The sequence below is a fragment of the Misgurnus anguillicaudatus genome, chromosome 13 (genome assembly GCF_027580225.2).
Source record: "Misgurnus anguillicaudatus chromosome 13, ASM2758022v2, whole genome shotgun sequence".
In the NCBI taxonomy this organism is placed as follows: domain Eukaryota; kingdom Metazoa; phylum Chordata; class Actinopteri; order Cypriniformes; family Cobitidae; genus Misgurnus; species Misgurnus anguillicaudatus.
In genome coordinates, this window is record NC_073349.2 from 19887897 (window position 1) to 19908015 (window position 20119).

Below are 20119 nucleotides of genomic sequence, written 5' to 3' on the forward strand. Positions count from 1 at the left end.
CAACAGTGTTGCCATAATAAGATTTAATTACCTAAACATTTCATTACTGTGTAATTTCAACAGTGTTACACATTATTTAGCCTTTAAAAGTGTTTAGTCATTGTGACCAGTTAAGTAGCCTATTACTAGGTTCCGTGACGTTGTGCTCTTCTGTTTGTACACCAATGCAAAGTTTAATTTTCCTCAACTTCCTGCTATTCTTTACCACCTTGATTTTTAAGCGTGTGCTCCTTATGGCAGTGGTTCTCAAGCGTTTTCCACGTGCGGCCCCCCTTGTGTACGGTGCATTCCTTTGCGGCCCCCCCAAAGAAAATTTATGACAAAAACTGTTCTAAAATGTAACATTTTAATTATACAAAACATATTAAGTTATACAAAGTAGTGCTGTTGGTTAGTAGCCTTATTTTTTAGGTTTAATTACACAGAATTCATGATAAATGAATGTATTTTATAAAATGTCATAAAACTGGGGCCCCCCTGGCACCATCTCGCGTCCCCCCTGGGGGCCCCGGACCCCAGTTTGAGAACTACTGCCTTATGGGTGCTGTCGAAACTGCTTCTTGAAGATTCGAATCTTTAAGAATCTTTTGTTTCGATTCCGGATGACATCACAGTACCGCGAGAGCGATTCGACAGCAGATTCCTCCGTATGACTCTAATCTCTCGCGGTATTTTGATGTCATCCGCCTGTCAGGTTATGCGGCGCCACGTGTCGAACAAGATTTTTTTAATTATTATTATTTTATTCAAACAGGTCATATATGAAATACAAATTAGCAGTTAACAGCTGATTCTAAAGATTTGTTTTGACTTTCAAGAAAAACAAACCACATCTTTAATGCGTAAATTAAAATTCACATTTATTTTAGAAAAACTCAAATCTTTCCAGAAAAGTGTTGAAACATTGCATGAGACAAATAAATGGCAAATATCTTAACGTATGGTACATATATCAGCTACATCAGAAAATGTATCTAAAATGTAGATAAAAAGCATGACATGGTGTATATTATGCAAAATTTGAAAGTGCACTTCTTTCACTTTATTTGGTATATACAGTATTTATATGGTAATAATATTTGGTATACAGTATTTATATGGTTATAACCATGTTTTCTTCCATGTAATGTTATCAGCCACGTGTCGAACAAGCCTGTTCTGTAAGTCACTTTTTTCCAAGACTGGATTTCGCAAACGAGTCTTTACGTCATAGGGTTTTGGCTAAAAGGAATCCAGCTACAGCCAAAATCTTGTGAAATCTCGCCGGATGAGCGCTGTTTTTTATCCTAACCCTAAACCTGAATCTAAATATTTCACGGGATTTAGGCTGTAACTCTATCATACCTAACCAGAACCGCTGTTTCCATCCTAATCTTACAACGCTAAACCCAACATTTCGAGAGATTTGGCCGTAGCTGTATCCATAGATATGTATACAGGCTAGATGGCGCTGAGAGCCAATGGGACCCGACGACGTCACACGGCGGCCATCTTAGGACAGGACCGCTCGTCCAGTTATAACATTAAAGTCTATTGTGCATGTAGTGCTGAAATATCTATATTTTGCTCAATTTTCAACCGATTTTCAAACGGCTTGGTGTGTCATAAACGTCAGGGATGCGGCTATTTAACTGCATACTTGTGAAAAATTATAGCCACGGAGTTTATTAAGAAAATAGTATATTAAGCAGACTAGACAGGTAAAGTACTAGGTATACCCATAAACACACACACAGTAATGATGTCAATATTTATAAGGTACATGAAACATGAAATAGTGCAATTTAGTTTATTACTAATATTAACATTATTGAATACATGTGTAAATTTATGTATAATATAAATCTGTCTCAAGTTGCCATTCTGTAAAATAAAGAGAAAAGAGATGGGTCTTTGTTTTTTTGTTTTTTTTTACTTAGGTCCAAAGGCACACAATTAGAAAAAACTTACAAAAAAATATGCAAAATATACAAAAAAAAAAAAAACATTAAGACACAATTGGACACAAAACTCTTTCCATCAATACAATATAATCAATACAGCTCCCTCCCTCTCCTCCTCTCTCTTAAATGGTCTGAACTTACATAGCGCTTTTCTACACCATCTTGGTGCCCAAAGCGCTTTACAAAGCCCCACATTCACCCATTCACGCACACACTCATACACCACTCATTCACGTGCAAACATCAAAGAAGAGTAGCAAACTAAACAGACCACCAGTTGAAAACCCATCCTTTAAGTGCACAAATAGTTTGCGCTACTGCCCTTTGAAAAGGACAGTTTTTGTGAGCTTCTGTCTCACACCGTCTTTCTGCAAGCTAAGCGTTGACATTTTCGCAATGTGGTGCAGCCTTAGCTTGAAGAAGAGGGACACAACCAGAGTCAAGAGTGTATGGTGGTGACTGTCAATGCCATATCGCGTGTCAGTGATGTGCTCCCCGAGCAAAAACACATCCTCTCCACCTATCCTCTTCCTCACCATGTAGAGGACCTCCAACAGTTTGATGGGTTGCGATCTCCTGGAATCTGCTACTGCCTGCCGAACAACCCACTCTGCTGCCCTGACGACCTTCACGGTGCCTGCTGATGGGATGACAAGACCTCCATTGTTTTTCAGCGTCAGCAGATGGTAGCTCTGGTCCTTACTGGCAGATTCAGCATCCATCAACAGGCTTGCCCGGCAGACATCACAGGAAAGCTTTTTTAGTGTGCGTCGCACCACAAATCCTGAAATCAATGGTGGACAGATTCACATTATAATGACTTTTTTTAATTAATAAGCATGGGGAAATGAATTAGTTATAGGCTAAATCTACTATAAAGTCTAACTCTACCTGAAATGTACACAAGCACATTTTCCACAAGACCATCAAACTTCTTGGGAAGATAGCTGTGGTCTTGTACAAGGGCAGGAATGTCTGCAAACGGGGAAGGGAGATCTTCTCCTTCTGCAGAGGACATTTCTACAGCCGACAGGTTGGTAGATGTGTCTATGCGGTAGGACTGAACAGCAGACTGATCAGCTGGTAGGGACTCTGTGTCATCCTGTGCTGTCACATTGCCTTTGCTGCTTAGTCATTCAGCTCTTCCTTGATGAGGTTCTTAGCTTTCAGCTCCTCCAGAAGAGCCTTCATGTTCTTCTTGGCCCTCCTTACCCTTGCCAAGGCATTGCTCTTTTCCCGCCACATTTTACGCACTGTGGCCATGGCTGCATCAAGTTTGGCCTTAAGAGCCTTTGGAGAGGAAGGCATTGCATATTGGTGGTCAGGGGCCTTCCTCTTCCGACTCCTTTGCCTCTCTCTAGTGGATGGCTGTGGCTTTGAAAAAAAATAAAATATATATATATATATATAATGAAGTTAATTAGGGTTAGGGTTAGTGTATTTGTTAGTGACATTCCTCATGTGTACAAATACTCACAACATCAGGTGGAGGTTGATCCTGCTCGGGGTACATGGGCTGGTTTTCTCCTGCTTTTCTTGAAGCGTTTGTGCTTGTTGGTGCTACCGGCTGAAAAAATAGTTAAATATTCAATTGATCTGTAATACACTTTATGTATTGGTAAACTTGCAGAAAGTGTAACATTAAATCACATTTAAATATCGATGCATCCATCTTTAACACCTTGTAATCTAGTTGGCCAATTATACACGTACCCTCTGAAGATGAGCAGGGAAGTTGAAGACAGATGGAACAGCTCCAGCTTTCAATCTGACAGTCTGCCCTGTCCTGTCGAAATCTTCATTTCTGAAGTGTTCACTGCAGAGCAGTGTTCTGTCATTAGCCACAAAACCTTCCCTTCTCAGGGCACGCTCCCACTGTCTCCGGCGCTCGCTACATTTGGGAAACCTTACAAATGGGAGAAATAGTAGTCAGATATAAATGATTGTTAACCTTGCACCTTTATTTCCTTCAACATTGAGGGTATGGACTAAAATACAGTATAAAATATATTATCATTTTGATTCTATGTACTGCATGTATGCAAATATATGTAGCCAATCTTGTAATGTTGTCTCAGTTACACTATTCCTAGCAGAACTTGTATTACTAAGTATCCTAATAATAGTCATAATATTTTCTATTCTTTTCTTACTTGTGAAAGGTGATCCCACGCGTTCTGGTTTGGAGACTCCGTTCGTTGGTGCAGCCGTAGGCAGCACAAAAATCAGGCATTTTCCACAAGCGTAATCAGAAGTTCTGTAAACAAAAAACCAACAAAGTAATCCAAATGTAAAGATGTTTTTAAGAAACCAAACCACTTGGAAATCATGTGTAACTCAAAGCTATGTTGAAACGAAATTACAATTGCTTGGTGACTCACTTACGACCTCTTCACTGCTAGCCAGCAAATAAATACAACCACATCCACAAAATTACATTTAGACAAAAGATTAGGTTGTCAAGAAACTGGTCTCAGGAAACCTGTTAATAATTGAAAATGTCGACTGTGTGGTATCACTTTAGAGTAGAGGGCAGCCATGAAACACACAGCTAGTGATGGTCGTTTTCGAAGTACTGCTTCATGAGGCATCGAAACATTTACAAATCTTTTGTTTCGAATCAGTGGTTCGGAGCTTGTTTCAAACTGGCCCAAGTCACATGATTTTAGCAAAAGAGGCTTCATTACGTCATAACTGTTTCGAAACGTTTCGAAAATCCGATGGTTCACCACTAGGGGGAGTTGATCACATGACCAGTCAGTTTTATCGGGTCAGTTTTATTATTAAAGTTCATAAAACATTTATCCTTCTGACTAATAACACTGCCATGTTGTCTACTTTTTGTTTATAGACAGATTTAATGACAAAAATGTGCATAATTAAAAGGGTAGTTAGTTTTATTCATTTGTTTGCCCTAAATAAAACTAAAAACACATAATACACTTTTAACTATGTCTTAATTAAGTTAAATAATTTTTTAAACATATTTTAATAAAAATCTTGCTATATTTTGTAAAAAAAAGTGTAAAATGTCTGGACACATCTGCTTTTACACTAATTTGACCAGCAGGGGTCGCCACCGTGTGTGGGTTTCAAACTGCTTCGAAAAACTGAATCAATTTTCGAAGCAATTGGTTCAATTGATTCGAAGCTTCGAAAAGCTTCGTTTCTCCCATCACTACACACAGCTACTCTGCAATGTTAAGCGTTTCTCAAAACGTGAAGCTACAATTTAAACATCGGCATCAGCACAAATCATAGCCACGTTAATAAGGTTTGTAATACACCAAACCGTTTGTAAATCCGTCAAGAATTCAGCAAGTTACGAGCATTTTAGTTGGCGTATGTCACTCACCTTCCGTCCACAGCAGCAGGGAGCAGCACTATGGCAGCACTGACCTAAGATGGCCGCCAAGTGACGACACAGCTGACTCCGCCTTGAGCCATCCAGCCTTTATACATATCTATGGCTGTATCCACTTTAGCCAGAAACACGTCACAGTGCTTGGAACTCCGAGTGGTTCGCCACAAGGGGGTGCTGATCACAAAGTGTACGCAACATTTTTTGTAGACTTTTGTAAATGGTGAACTGATTTGATAAAAATTATCTGATGTGGCAATCTGTCTGACAGCCTGGGACATCAGGATGTCCATCAGGAGAACATTTTGAGTTGAGATTAGAATTTTTTACATCATACAGGAAACCTTTCTAGTTGTGTTATTTTGTATTTGCACTGTAAAACACGATTTATTCAATACCACAATGTGTGTAACTTTTTTACAGAAAAAAGTAAAAGTGTAAATGTGAATTATGTCCAATCTCTTGCAATCAATATTTCACCTACACAAATGAGTAACTTCATACTGTTAAAATTGACAAAGTGCAGCCAGTAATGTTTCAATTATCAAAACTGTACCTATAAAATTCACTTCAGAAAATACTGACAGCTATAATTGTGTACTTTTGTCTTTTCATTGTCTTGTTTTGATTGATGATCTTGATCTTCCATTGTCTTATTCATGATCAGTGACACATGTGACTTGTCATTTTGATGGGACTGACATGTACACTGACATGTTTTTTTTTTCTTTTTTTCTCCTAGTTCAACTCCTAGATGAACTAAGGAGTTACATGCTTTGGCTGCTTTTGCAGTTTGTACAAATTGTTCTAGCAAATTTTAAGAAATGCTCCAAAGCGACTGAGAAAAACTGTAACACATAGTAACACAATCTTGTTAAATATATATAAATTATTATTATTATTATGTTAGTAGAAGTATCTCACACTTGTTTCAGACTGCTCATTGAATGTCTTTTATGGTCACAAACTTCAAGCCTTCAAATATATTCAATGTTCATAAAAACAAATAGGTTGACAGACATGTTGGCAGTATAGAGAACTTTATTAAGGGGTTCATTAAGCACTAGAGTGTCCCCTGTAGTCCTTATAGGATGACAAGAAGTGTTAGTAAATAGTTTTACTGCATAGGTCCCATGTTGATTTGTGAAGCCTGGGGTATTTTGAGAGTATAGAAATGACTGGACTTGCATTTTGTTTACACTGGTAGTATGGCCGGTTGAGCAGTATTATGTTGGTGTCAGCAGTCTTTACCAGAGTTAAACGAAAAATAGGTTTAAGCTGACACTACCATACAACAAAAGGTGGCTTACCAACACATGAGCACCCAGCGCAAGAAGTAATCCTGCCCACAATAGAGATACAACACTAAGGCTGCATTGCAGAACTCGTAACCCAACCAGATTTATTTTCCCCCACAGCAAACACTTCTGGTTTGGTAAGTTTCCTTGAAACTTGACAGCAGGGTAAACATATGACACCTAGTTGTGTAAGTAGTTAAAATATTAGGAACAAGTGCCTCAAACAATGTTCTTCTTTACCCGACAGTATGCTGTATGAAAATGACATTACTGAAAATAGGGGTCCAAAAATAAAAAAAAGAGTTATTAAACTATAATGCTTGAACATGCACAATCCAGTACCATTTGCAGAAAGATGCAACACATTGCATTATCATCGCAGACGCAACTGCACAGCAAACATTAATCAAAGGCAATAGAAACTGTCGCAGCCAGCATTTTGTTTCACACCTAATAAAAGAGCAAAAGCACAAGCAAAGCAATATCCTTTCACCAGTGTGCCTAAAGAGGAGACTGATACCCCTGCTCTCCAAACATGGATTTTCCAGAGCCTTACTGGGATTTAGGCCAGCAGTCCTGACTGCAAACACAATGTAAATTTCAACCTAATCAGTTCTTTACAGAACCAACTGGCACAGCCCTTACCAGAGGTGTACAGGAAAAGTTCTCACCTAGATCCCATGGAACGAGAAGGGAGTGTTGTTGGTTCTGGAGGGATGTGATTTATGTGCGATATCAGATGGGGCACATATTAAAAGCAGTAGCAAAGCAGATGTTAGGTCTCGGTGGACTAAACATTTTTCCAAACAGGAAATTTGCTCTTGGATTGATCAAGCCACAAAACATGATTTTGAGAAAACACTGTCTTGTCAGAGCAAATACAGTCCCAGACAACAGCCGACTCTGGACCGGATCCACGCTAAATTCAGCAGCTCCAGTGCGGATCCGACCCTGAGTTTTGAATCACTTTCATTTGTTTATTGTGTTACTCAAAACACACATTCACTTCTGTCCTGCAACTGTCAGATAAAATGTTCATAAATGGTGCCTAGCTGTCACTGAGGCAGTACCCTTTAAAAAAGTTCCTAAACAGGTCACCTTATTGGTACCAATGAGTGAATAATAGTAAGGGAGAGCGAGGGCAAAAGTAAGACGGGACGAAATAGCGCTTTTTTCCTAGCCCTGAAAATTTTTACATCCCAAACAGAAATGTGTTTTCAACCATGATAGGTAAATTCCTTTTCATTTACCTCATTTCATTTCATTTTTTTCTTATAACACATCCTGAAGTTTCACTTCTCAAAATAAAAGTAAATCATGTTTAAATGTGAGGAGTTACTGTCTAATACTGCTAATACTGTTGTATATTTTGGCAATTGATATTATTTTATTTCATTTCATTTTCATGGTGTTCAAACTGTGGAATTTTTTTTCAACAATTTAAGTTTGTACTGTTGGTTGCTTTTAAAACATTTGATAAAACTGAAATTTTAAATGAAAATTACAAATAAGACAAATAAAAAACATAGTAACAAGGTCATGTATATTGAGTAAAAACATGTGTAACACAAAAATCTATCTTGTTTTGTTATGTTACTTTTGATCCACCTGTGTTACTTTCATCCCTGCAGGTGGGGTCAAAAGTAACAATTCACCACTTATGTTCAAAGTGAAATAATACTAAAGTCATTTACAAAATTTCACCTGGTATTGATAGACCAAACTTGAGAGTTATTGACCACAGCAAAAATATATATCTGTCTATAACATTATCTTTTAAAATTAAGTTTTTCTGAAAAATTGTACTTTTGCCCCAGCTCTCCCCTATCTCAAAGGTTTATATAGGTACCAAATGTATACACATCTGCACCTGAATGGTACATAAGAAACTTATCAAAAGGTACTGGCCCATCGACAGCTTGGGACCATTTTTTTCTGATTGTGTGTGTGTGTGTGTATGTTCTGAACTAGAATAGTTTTTTGTGTTAGGGGACGAGACCCTTTTAGGGGTCCTGAAATTGTATTTGAGTTCAGCTAAGGGCCAGCATGAAGCAATTCCTTCCTCTGCACTGGCCCATTTCATGAGCTGTAATTTTAAAGTGGTCCACAGTGTGTTTTCATACAGTCTCTTTTGCATGTTTTAGAGCATAAACAATAAGAGAAAAAATATCTTTCAGATAATCAGATATTTTTTAATTAATTGATTTTATTACTAATAATAATTTAACATTTGATCAATTCATAAAAAAGCTTAATAAAACTTTATAATTGTTGCATTTTGCCATCATACATTTCTAGCCATAAATTTAAGTGACTAGGGCAGGAAAGGGTTAAACATTTTTTTTGATTTGTTGTATTGTCTGCAGCCCCCTCCCACAATTCTCCAGTAGGATTATAGTGTCACTGAGGGTCTTTATAAATACCCCACATCCTCTCTATGCCCCATTAGAGCGGTTGAATGTCCACAGGCCATGGTCATTTTTGTCTAGCCATGTCCGTTTATTAAAAATAATCTAGGACTTTTACATAGATGCAGAGATCATCTGCCTGTTTCATGTTTGATGTTTTATGACAAAACCAGAGGTGAGAAATCAACAGGGCAGATGAGTTGGGGTGTATGTTAGAAAGGCGTTTCATAGTTTATAAACCTTTGTTTGTTGTGTCCACCCACAAATATAGAAGGGACAGTAGACTGATCTAAGAGGAAGCTCTTTTTGCAAACTTGGAGGTGCTTTTTTCTTTCCATTCACATCCCTCCATTTTTTGAGAACACCATTACAACCATGTGGGAATTCCGGACCTTGTCTTTTTGGCGGGCAGTATTTGCCGAGTTCTATGGCACGATGTTTTTTGTGTTCTTCGGGCTGGGAGCAGCTCTCCGTTGGACCACCGGACCACTCAATGTGCTCCAGGTCGCTTTCTGCTTTGGGCTGGCAGCCGCCACACTCATCCAGTCCATCGGCCACGTCAGCGGTGGCCACATCAACCCGGCCGTCACATTCGCCTACCTGATCAGCTCCCAGATGTCTCTGTTTCGTGCCGTCTTCTACATCTGTGCCCAATGCTTGGGTGCGCTGGCCGGGGCTGCTGTGCTGTATGGAGTCACGCCAAACAATGTCAGAGGCAATCTGGCCCTGAACACGGTAAGGGCCTTTCATGCATCCAGCCTTTCATGGTCCATTTGCTGAATTGCCAGCTTGGATTTACTGAAACATGAGCATTCCTAAACCCTGGGAAACTGCTGCTGATGTTAGCCTTAAATATATCGTGCAGTTGTTTTTGAAATGTTTAAATATTTTATCATAAAGACTTGACGTTTCAGGTGAGAGAAACTGGTCGCGCATGTGATAAAAATGTCAATTTCAGTGAAATTTAAACTTGAAAACAGAAACAAAAGGTCTTTCCTGTCTCATCTCTTTCAGCTTCAGCCAGGCATCAGTCTGGGCATGGCCACCACCATAGAGATATTCCTGACTCTGCAACTTGTGGTCTGTGTCTTCGCTGTGACGGATGAGAGACGAAACGGGCGACTAGGGTCAGCAGCCCTGTCCATTGGCTTCTCAGTGCTTATGGGTCACCTGCTTGGGGTACGAGGCTGGATTTAGGACTTCCTGTTTTTTCAGATATCTAGAGCAGTGGTTTTTCAAGTGGTTACCACTGCATAAATCTAATGCAAAATAAGAAAATGTGCAATTTTGCATATGCATAAATAACAGAACTTCAGAACAAATACTGGGCCAATTTGTAGTGTACAGAATCCATTCAGCTGATCAACGGGTCTGGCGCTAACACTTTTAGCATAGCTTAGCACAATCCATTGAATCTGATTAGACCATTAGCATCGCACAAAAAATAACCAAAGAGTTTCGATATTTTAAAACTTGACTCTTCTGTAGTTACATCGTGTACTAAAACCGACGGAAAATTAAAAGTTGCCATTTTCTATTAAATCGTCTTAGTACACGATGTAACTAGAGTCAAGTACTCTTTGGTTATTTGTTAGTGCTATGCTAATGGTCCAATCAGAAACAATGGATTATGCTAAGCTATGCTAAAAATTCTAGCGCCAGACCCGGAGATCAGCTGAATGGATTCAAAACAGTAAGAATCAAATGTTTAACTCTAGGGGAGCTGGAAAATGAGCGTATTTTCAAAAAAATGTCCCTTTAAGAAGGTAAAATATGTTTAATTTGGTACAAATATGTATACCAGACAGCAGACGACTCATGGCAGCAGCTCTGATGCGGATCCGGCCTGGGATGGTCTGCTCTCTGGTACCAATACGTATCTTTGAGATACTAATATGCACTTTTAAGATTCAAAGGATACAGACTCATGGTGTTACATATTTTGGGTGTATTGTAGTTTTCCTCCCTCTTAAAAAAAGGTGCTACACGATAGTCTTTAACATCCAAATCATTCAAATCTCATTGCAGATGTATTACACCGGAGCTGGAATGAACCCTGCCAGGTCTTTCGCCCCTGCTGTGCTTTTTAGGAACTTTATAAACCATTGGGTGAGGATGATCATGAGATAAAAAATAAAGGTTCAAATGGGAATAATCTGTGCTTTTACTAATTTATATGTTTTCTCTCTTCTAGGTGTACTGGGTGGGCCCTATGATTGGCGGTGCTATGGGTGCTGTGGTCTACGACTTCTTGCTTTTTCCACGCACGCGTGGTTTGTCTGAGCGACTGGCTATGCTCAAGGGCAACCGGCCACCTGGGGTTGAAACCCAACAGGAGGTGCGAGTGGAGACTATCGAACTCAAAACACAAGCGCTATAAACATTGCAAAACACACATACAATGATCTCACACACCTGAATTTCAACACACTATTAACATACCAAGTGAGTCTGCCTTCCGGGATAACAGCTTCCCAAAAACCAAGACCCTGAGAAAGCTTCACACTGCTGTACCGGCAGGAATAGGGAACATGTTATCGACCGCCAAACCGGTTGATGGCACTACTCATGGCATCCACTATATGGGAATCTGTCATTACTCATTGAGTGAACTACAGTATAGAAGTGGACTTCTGCATGCTTTACAGTTTCACAGTGTTTAAATCTATCACAATCATTTTATTTCAGGTTTCCATTTTCTTTTCTTTGGTATTTCGAAGATGTGACATTTTGCAACAGTTTACATTTTACTTACAGTCTTACATTAAGAAGTTGTGTTTGTGCATGTGTGTTTTATTCTGGCAATTTCCAGTTTAGTTCTTTTTCAGAATCCACCATGTGTTTGTATCATGAGTTTTCTTTAAACATTTGGTTTCTCTAAAAGTAGTTTTTCGATTCTACTATGAGTCCGTTTTAAACTGTTTAACTGTGGCATAAAAGCCCAATGTGTGTTTCTTTAATAGAATCAAATAAACACATGAAAGCTATTGATATAATCTCTTACCTGATACAAACACTTGACCAAACCCCCGCCCCTCCCCATATCATTTTCAAAACTTGAGTTGAATACCTCCAGATTTATTCAATGTTTGATATTTTTTTGTTTTCTGCCATTCATATCAGCATGCATAAAGTTTGGCATCATTTTGTGTGTAAAAAGCAAGTTTGGAAAATGCAGATTTTTTCTCGGACATAAACATATTTGTATTTCATTGTGAAAAGAATTGAAAACCTTACTCATTGGAGCAACAGTCAGCATCTGAGTACTTTTTTCCTTATATTTTAGGGCATTATCCAAAAATGGGCTTAGTGTGATTGAGGTTACGTCTTGCCCATCAGTCTGAGATCTGTATTTTAGCTTGTGTTGTACTGGATATTGAATTCACTTGATGTTATTGTAACATTTTGGATCTGATGAATGAAAAGGTAAATGCTTCACCCTTCTCTTTGCCTTTCTGTACTCCCACTGATGGAGGAGATCAAGGTTATAGCTGAAAGATCATCAAACCACACTGACCGTTTCACCTTCATGGGCACTGTAAGCAAATATATCATTTGTTACAAGTGTTAAGGTTTAATTTTCAACTTTAAATGATTGTTGAAACTAGTATAAATGATCATTTTAAGCTACTGAATGTCTTTGCTTTTTGTGGGAATACAAAGTTTGGAGTGTACAAGCCCACAGTGCTCTCATTAAAGGGACACTCCACTTTTTTTTTGAAAATGTGCTCATTTTCCGGCTCCCTTAGAGTTAAACATTTGATTTTACCATTTTGGAATCAATTCAGCCGATCTCCGGGTCTGGCGCTAGCACTTTTAGCATAGCTTAGCATAATGTTACAGCAGCAAAGTCCTTGATTATTACGCCAGTTTGAGAGTATAGTTCCTAGCCATATTTTGGCCTAAAAAAAATCACAACTTTTAATTTTCCATCAGTCTTAGTACACTAAGAGTCAAGTTTTAAATACACTGGGAAAAAATGATTAATTAAATTTACTCCATTTTTTAAGGTAAGTGGTTGCAATCAATTTATTGAAGCTACATTTAAACAAAAAAGATTAGTAAAGTAAAATAAAAAACTTTTGTTTAAATGTAGCTTGAATAGGTTGATTGCAACCACTTACCTTAACTCTTTCCCCGCCATTAATGAGATATTTCCTTAATCAAGAGAAAACGCTTCCCTGCCAATGACGAGTATTTCCGGCTTTCCGCAACACCGCTATTATCCACCAGGTGGCGCCCTTCCGCAACTTTTTAAACCCGGAAGTATTGCCCTATGGCAAGCGGCTGCGTGTCCGTGTCTGTTTTAAAGATCGCTCTGAATGGGATCTCTATGAAAAGTCTGTCACAAAAATGGAATTATCTCTGCTTTTTGCTCAAAATGTGGTGTTTTTGCAGAAACCTACCCATATTCAAAAGCTGATTACAAAAGAACTACTGAAGGTAGGATGAAACGGGTTTGTTTGTTTGAAAGCAGAGGGTCTGTTCTTTAATTTGTTATATTGTATATTTATATATTTAAAGAAGAAAATTTTCAGAAAATCGCTGGCACTGGCTGGAAACTTTAAAAAAAAAAATGCTGGCGGTGAAAGAGTTAAAAAAATTGAGTAAATTGAATGAATAATTTTTAGGACGAAACTCTAATATCAAAACTCTTTGGTTATTTTTGAGCGCAATGTTAATGGTCTAATCAGATTCAATGGATTATGCTAAGCTATGCTAAAAGTGGTACCGCCAGAGACGGAGATCAGCTGAACGGATTCCAAAACGGTAAAAATGTTTAATGTTTAACTCCATAGGGGAGCTGGAAAAATGAGCATATTTTCAAAAAAAGTGGAGTGTCAACTGATGATTTTTATGTTTATTTTTAAATTACAATGAACAGTTGTTTGTGTTAAAATAAACTTTTGTACTTAACTTTAGGTTATGAAAATGAAGTCAAGCATTTATTCTGGTCAAACCACAAACATTTAATACACAGCCAAGACACTGTCTCATGCCATTGTACTTTATTTATAATCATCTAAAACGTGGAAAAAAAGAATATATATATTTTAAAAAAAGATTCTAGTTTTACTTTTCTCACATTACATTAAGAGAAAAAAAACCACAAATATTTAAACTTTGACAATTTCTTTTCCAAACCTCAGGGACAAATTTATGAATGTTTTACATTCCTTTGAGACTGAGCATTGCAATCTCCTTGTTTAGTCTGACGTCATGCACCGCTTTTGGGGCCTGGCAACCGATCTCAAATGCCATAGGGAAATAACATAAAAATCTTGCTATATACACTCGTATTATCATGCAAAATTATCAAAAACATCCAATCCTAATTTTTATCTTCATAACAAAATCCGAGATTTTATACGAATATATTGCTGTGATTCCGTGAGCCTGCTAGCTGTGTACACTGTGAGTTTATAAAATGTTTGTGTAAAGGTGTAATATGAATAAATAGCGCTCATAAACGGCTGTTTAAATAATATCCTCTATTCAAATAAGTGGAGCCTTGGACCCGGAAACAGTATTTCTTACGTCATGACTAAACAAGGGATACGAGATCTATGATGACAAGTAGCCATCGTATTCGTCTGAACATCTTATGCAATTAAAACAAAAAATGTGATATTCTCCTATGACTTTTAAAAATACACACAAACAGTTAGGTTACTGTTAACCTTGAAAAACAGCTCATTTGATATTTTTGCCTTTTCAAAGCACTTAGAAGTTGTAAGTTTACTATTTTACAAGGGAAACGAACAGTATTTATAGAAGGCAAAATCACAGTTTGTGGGAAAGTAACTATATTACATTTCAATTTTTAGCGAGGCGACTTGTGTGCATTAAAGGAAGATTCACCGAAACATTGTAGAGTATGCAGAGACCCATACCTTTCATCATTTGGACACAAAACCTTAATTCTGTGCATATAAAATGTATTTTACACAATTTATGGTTATCAGTCATGTAAAGAGGTTTTCAGAGAAGTGCTAAAATGCAGAAATAGATGATTGTGCCACTAAATTGACACATCAAGATACATGAACATGTAAAGTAAAACTCACTATAGTCACATTCGATTTTGATTTTAGCTTTTCTATAGGCTAACCTGACTGTAGCATCAGAAGAATACTGAATATTCAATGGTAAATATGCAAATCAACTCAATACAAAAAGACTGTCAGATGAGCAAAGTTTACACGTATTAGTTATAACTGTGAGGCCTAAACTAAGATTTAATACAACAATTTATTGGCTTTACTGATAGCATAGAGTAAACAACATATTTGTTAGGTCACTTGTCAATTATAATGCTGCTTTCTTGTCAAACCTGATACTTCAGGAATGACTTAAGTGCCAAATATCCTACACTACTTGTTTTCAAGCTAATTTGAACACACTGGTCTAGTTTAGTTTATTTTTCACTATGAATGTCCGCAACATTTAGTTTTATACAAACCATGTGATGATATCCCTCTGCCCACAGTCTTATTGTTTACCACTGATTGATTGATTCATGCATGTGTGCGTTTAGACACATAAGACAAGTGTATATAACATACACATCAGATTATCATATCCTTTTGTGACCTTAGTAAGACAAGCAGTGGAAGGAGCACCGAGCCATGTGTTAGTTAGCCTTAATCCAACAGGAAGAGAAGAGCGGTATGAATCGCCTAAGCAGAATGTGGGTCTTCGGTGGCACTTTGACACATCGACAAAATCCCGTCCATGTCCATTAACTCACTTGTGGGATTTATTATGTTACAGAATAAAAAAATGTGAGAAACACAACTTATCATGTTTGTGGTACCAACAAGCATTACTCGTGGTTGGTACTTACATGGTTGGTGGAATTACTGGTCCTGTAAAAGACATGTGATGGTCTGGTATATACTGGGGTGAACAAAGAGTGGAATGTCTGGAAAACGAAACATGAACAAAGTCAAAAATGCCATTTAAAAAGTATAAACCAATAATGCAATAATTAATTATTATCAGTGGTGGCTCGTGACTGCTCATCCGAGGGGCGCAAATTCAAAATATGTGTTTGGAGTGTCATGTGTGTTGCTTGTGTTTTCAAAACATGTGTTTGTTGCGTCACGCGAACCATGTGCATCATGTGTTTTGTCAAAGTAAGTGACTGCTGCACACGCGTCCAAACCGTTTATGATAAAACGCTCACGTTCACAAAATACACGCAAGACACTCACTTAACAGTAAACTCTAATTACGCATGAGATTACAGGGTTCCTGCAGGTTTCACCAAGTCAAATTTAAGACTTTTTAAGACCTTTTTAAGACCATTATGAGTGAAATTTAAGACCAAAGCGGCACAGTGATCTCAGAAATTCTCAAAACATTATATTTTTATTATATCTTTGTTTATTGTTTTTTTTTTTTTTTGACAAATAAAATCCACTAATATGGGAAGATCAGTATGGTCAGCTGCTGATATGTGCCTTGTTAAAATGTTTTACACTTTCCACCCATACGTTATATGCATAAATATGCGCTATACCGCCATCGCATTTATTCCCCTCTCTAATTACACAATAATGAAATGAAAAGGAAATTTACTATTAAAAGGCTGTTTGTGGTTTGTTGTGTGTTGCAAACAAGGCCGTTTCTAAATCCGAAGGCTGTAGCCTCCAGAGGTCGCATTTGTAGGCTGCATATGAAAACTGTGTAACACTAAAGTTGACTCATTGTTAATGGCGGGGGACTTGACGGCCTGACTGTTAAGTTGATTTTCAATAAAGCAGTGTTGATTTTTTCGCTTCTGGGTCCTCTGTTTCAGAACCTTGCAAATGCTCTGGTAAGCCACGGGCTAGTTGGTTAAATTAACACAAAAGATTTTTGCTTATAAAAAACTGCATTTAAGGTTTGTTTCTCGCCAAACCTATAGTATACAGTCGGATCACAACACCTGAAATATAGCTTATGGCATCAATTGCGTGGATTATAATAGCCTACATTTGTATCCTCTTTAAAAAATAATGATTAAAAACTGGATTGAAGTGACATTCAGTGACACGCAAAGTGCAGAATTAGTTCTCCGTCACTGATGAGTTCTACAGCATTTTAATTTACCATTTTATTTTTTTCGGACAACCTTTTCGGGAATAAATGGAGTTAAGAAATTTAAGAATTGTGTTAATTAAATTTAAGACCTAGGGTGAAAATCTTGCCATTTTTAAGACTTTTTATGGCCTTAAATTTAACTTTCTAAATTTCAGACTTTTTAAGACTTTTTAAGACTCCGCGGGAACCCTGGATTATGCGAGTATCTGGTAAACCCGGGCGTCTTTTTTATCATAAACCCTTTAGACGCTTCCGCAGCAGGCACGTGATGCACATATAGTAGGTTCACCTAACGCACCGAACACATATTTCGAAATGACGAACCACACACATGTTGTGAGGAACTTCGCATCGTGCGCCCTCGAAAAAAGAAGTCACCGGCCGCCACTGATTTCTATGTCTTATTTAAATGTGCTGCGCTGATTGTAGTCGAGTCTCTCATGTGCTGTACGTAAATACTGCCACATTTATACTTACTGTGGATCAACCTGGTTGCCGAAAGACATTGGCATAGAAGGGCTAAGTGCATAGAGGTCAGATAAAAGTTCGTTCTGATTTGGCATGTTGGAGGATGTGGTGCTATGGTCTCTGAAGATTACAAAAAACAATTATGTTACAGACAATGGGTGTGTTTACATGCACAAAAAAGATAACTATTAAAAATGAGTTTACATGGAAATCAATAAACCGGCTATGCAGAAAACTGCATTTGCATGGAATATTTCCTGCAGGCAGTTCCATTACCAGTGCACATGAACAAAACCGAAACAAAGTAAACTCCGGCAAAAACATATTTTGATTAACCCGTTTATGACCTTTTCACATTTAAAGGAACAATAAGTATGATTTCCCCCCATTTAGTGGTGAAACTGTATTTTGCATTCAAAGGAATAGTGCTCTCTAGCGCCTCGCTTTTCCAAAGGTATGTTCCAAGTACGGTAGCCGTTATATACTCTCATTGTCGGTTTCAACTGGTTCACGTGTTCTGAACGAAAACACATTGTGGAAATGCGTTGCGGTGGGCTAGTACTTTTTGTCCCTCTCTGCTATTAGTTTTTCAATTTGGCGAAATGACATGGAAGCCTTCTTGGACTTACCCGTTCAATGTAAATAAAGAAAAGAAAATCTAAGCTTACAAAGAAAAGTCACATCATTGGCAGAGGTCATTTGACACCAATGAGGACATATTTATGAATAAAGACATTGATTTTGACTAATAAAATACTACTACACATTGCCCCATTAAAGAAACAGTTTTATGCATTTATAAGTCCTTACACATTATCACACAGAGTAAGACTGTGAATGTAAACACGTTCAATGTTAATGGTAAGAAGTTTCAGTTTATATATTCTGTAAAACTTACGTGTTGACTACTGTTGTTAGTTTAAATGGCAGGTATCCATCTGGATGAGGGGGGGAGGGCACTGTTTAAGACAGGAGAAAAAAGACCTTGTAAATTGCAATATGCTATACACTTTGCTTTGTTCTCTTATATCTGGCATATCATTTATTTGACTGTACTTTGAATAAAACATGGTTTTACACACAAATAAGTGAATGAGGACTGTGATGTTTAGTCAAAATTGTATTCCTTAAGACTCCTCTTGAATGTAACTCTACACCAGTGGTCACCAACCCTGTTCCTGGAAATCTACTTTCCTGAAGAGTTCACCTTCAACACTTAAAACACACATATCAAACACACCTGAACCTGATAATCAAGCTTTTCACGGCTACGCAAAACTTTGAGGCAGGTGTGATGAAGCAGGATTAGATCTTAAGTAGGCATGAGGGTAGATCTCCAGGGTTGGTGAAACCTGCTCTACACCAATGCCTCATTTAGTGTACGAGCTTCTATTAATATGCAAATTAGTCCTTGCCTCTACTCAATCACACCAGCTCGGACCATAGATATGAATATGCAAATTAGTCCCATCTACCAGCTCAAACCATAGATATACAGTATATGTATATAGATGTAGCATTCGGCAGTTCCAGACATGTATCTGCAAAGTAGAGCTCATGGCCCTGTCCAAAATAGCACACTCTGGACTTGTTGACATCCTCAGAGTCCACACTTTGATGACATCATGTAGTGCGGACTTTAGGGACCCTTGACGCAAGTCTACAATAGTCCACATATTTTTGAACAGACTCGAGTGTCACGCCGGAAATAGGAAGAGAAGTTGCCCATCAGTGTGAACTCCACCCATCCGTCGTCTGATTGGTCTGATTGCTCTTTCACAAGGACTTCTGGGTTGTCAAAGTGCGTGAAGCCTGCAGCAGTGCGGGCTTAGCCAAAAACCGCATCAAGGGTGCAAAGGGGGCGCTGATGAGCACACTTCAGGGAGTAAAAATGAGAGATGGGACACCCTACAGACTCGTAGCACGCGCAATTTAAGGCTACGAGACCTTATCAAAACCACCCAATGGACATTCAGAACTAGCCCAAAAGGATCCCAATCACTATTCACAGCCCAAATACTAATAACTAATAAACAACATTTCTTAGACATATAAACAACCATAAAAACATCACATTGACCACAGGGGGACTTTAAGAGTCTGGTAAATTTGGTTTACTCGCCTGTAAAGAATTTCTTAAATGCATCATTTTTTGGCATGTCAGGATACACATGAGTGATGCAGTTAATATCTCGTATACGGTCACCAAGTCCAGCTGAGTCCAGATCCTTCTTGGTAAAGGGTTGAATATTCTGTATTTTCCTGCCTCCATCTGAGCAGAAAAAGCTTTAATTCTCTAGCACATGTTGAGATCTTATTAAATGCCTTAATAATATACAGATTTATTGAATGTATGAATGAATATAAGGACTTAAGACTTACTTTCACTGTCGCCTACGTAGGCGATGGTGATGCCACCTATCTCTGAGTCACTAAAGCGCAGAAGAAATGTGCCACTGGGTTTGTTCTGCAGGATGACATGGAGGTGCTGTTTTCCAATAAAGCCAAAGATCAATCTGAAGAAGCAATAAAAGGCAGTTACAACCCAATTGT

The 20119-nt window shown here is 38.0% G+C and overlaps 3 protein-coding genes across 5 annotated transcripts in view; 1 reads left to right on the top strand and 2 right to left on the bottom strand.

Moving 5' to 3' along the window:
• Positions 1-1775: 1775 nt before the first annotated feature.
• LOC129432544 (THAP domain-containing protein 6) lies at positions 1776-12468 on the bottom strand. 3 transcript variants are annotated; one of them, XM_073875321.1, is made up of 6 exons: positions 12450-12468; positions 4097-4200; positions 3657-3849; positions 3421-3510; positions 2835-3317; positions 1776-2727 (listed from the first exon to the last, which is right to left on the bottom strand). In XM_073875321.1, exons 2-5 carry the CDS (start codon positions 4174-4176, stop codon positions 3072-3074), a joined length of 609 nt encoding a protein of 202 aa, XP_073731422.1. In that variant the 5' UTR covers positions 4177-4200; positions 12450-12468; the 3' UTR covers positions 1776-2727; positions 2835-3071. The 3 variants fall into 3 exon arrangements, with proteins under 3 accessions (XP_073731422.1, XP_073731421.1, XP_073731423.1); XM_073875320.1 differs by lacking the exon at positions 12450-12468 and adding an exon at positions 5299-5372; XM_073875322.1 differs by lacking the exon at positions 12450-12468 and having other exon boundaries at positions 2835-3311; positions 4097-5429.
• Positions 7807-12448, top strand: mipa (major intrinsic protein of lens fiber a). The gene is made up of 4 exons (XM_055189367.2): positions 7807-9745; positions 10025-10189; positions 11039-11119; positions 11205-12448. Exons 1-4 carry the CDS (start codon positions 9386-9388, stop codon positions 11388-11390), a joined length of 792 nt encoding a protein of 263 aa, XP_055045342.2. The 5' UTR covers positions 7807-9385; the 3' UTR covers positions 11391-12448.
• Positions 12469-14004: 1536 nt separating the features above from the next.
• stat6 (signal transducer and activator of transcription 6, interleukin-4 induced) overlaps positions 14005-20119 on the bottom strand; it is a 32555-nt gene continuing 26440 nt past the window's right edge. Inside the window, exons 15-20 of the mRNA XM_073875323.1 lie at positions 19949-20082; positions 19689-19838; positions 18465-18525; positions 17576-17686; positions 15862-15935; positions 14005-15779 (exon numbers count right to left, since the gene is read on the bottom strand). Coding sequence (XP_073731424.1) covers positions 15691-15779; positions 15862-15935; positions 17576-17686; positions 18465-18525; positions 19689-19838; positions 19949-20082 — 619 coding nt within the window. The 3' untranslated portion in view covers positions 14005-15690. The remainder of the gene's footprint in view (positions 15780-15861; positions 15936-17575; positions 17687-18464; positions 18526-19688; positions 19839-19948; positions 20083-20119) is intronic.

Coding starts and splice junctions, on each gene's coding strand:
- mipa (XM_055189367.2), top strand. CDS start 9,386: ATGTGGGAATTCCGGACCTTGTCTTTTTGGCGGGCAGTATTTGCCGAG. Junction 10,190..11,038: donor TTATGGGTCACCTGCTTGGG/GTACGAGGCTGG, acceptor ATCTCATTGCAG/ATGTATTACACCGGAGCTGG. Junction 11,120..11,204: donor GGAACTTTATAAACCATTGG/GTGAGGATGATC, acceptor TCTCTCTTCTAG/GTGTACTGGGTGGGCCCTAT.
- LOC129432544 (XM_073875321.1), bottom strand. CDS start 4,176: ATGCCTGATTTTTGTGCTGCCTACGGCTGCACCAACGAACGGAGTCTC. Junction 3,850..4,096: donor CGTGGGATCACCTTTCACAA/GTAAGAAAAGAA, acceptor CCCATTTGTAAG/GTTTCCCAAATGTAGCGAGC. Junction 3,318..3,420: donor ATCAACCTCCACCTGATGTT/GTGAGTATTTGT, acceptor TTTTTTTCAAAG/CCACAGCCATCCACTAGAGA.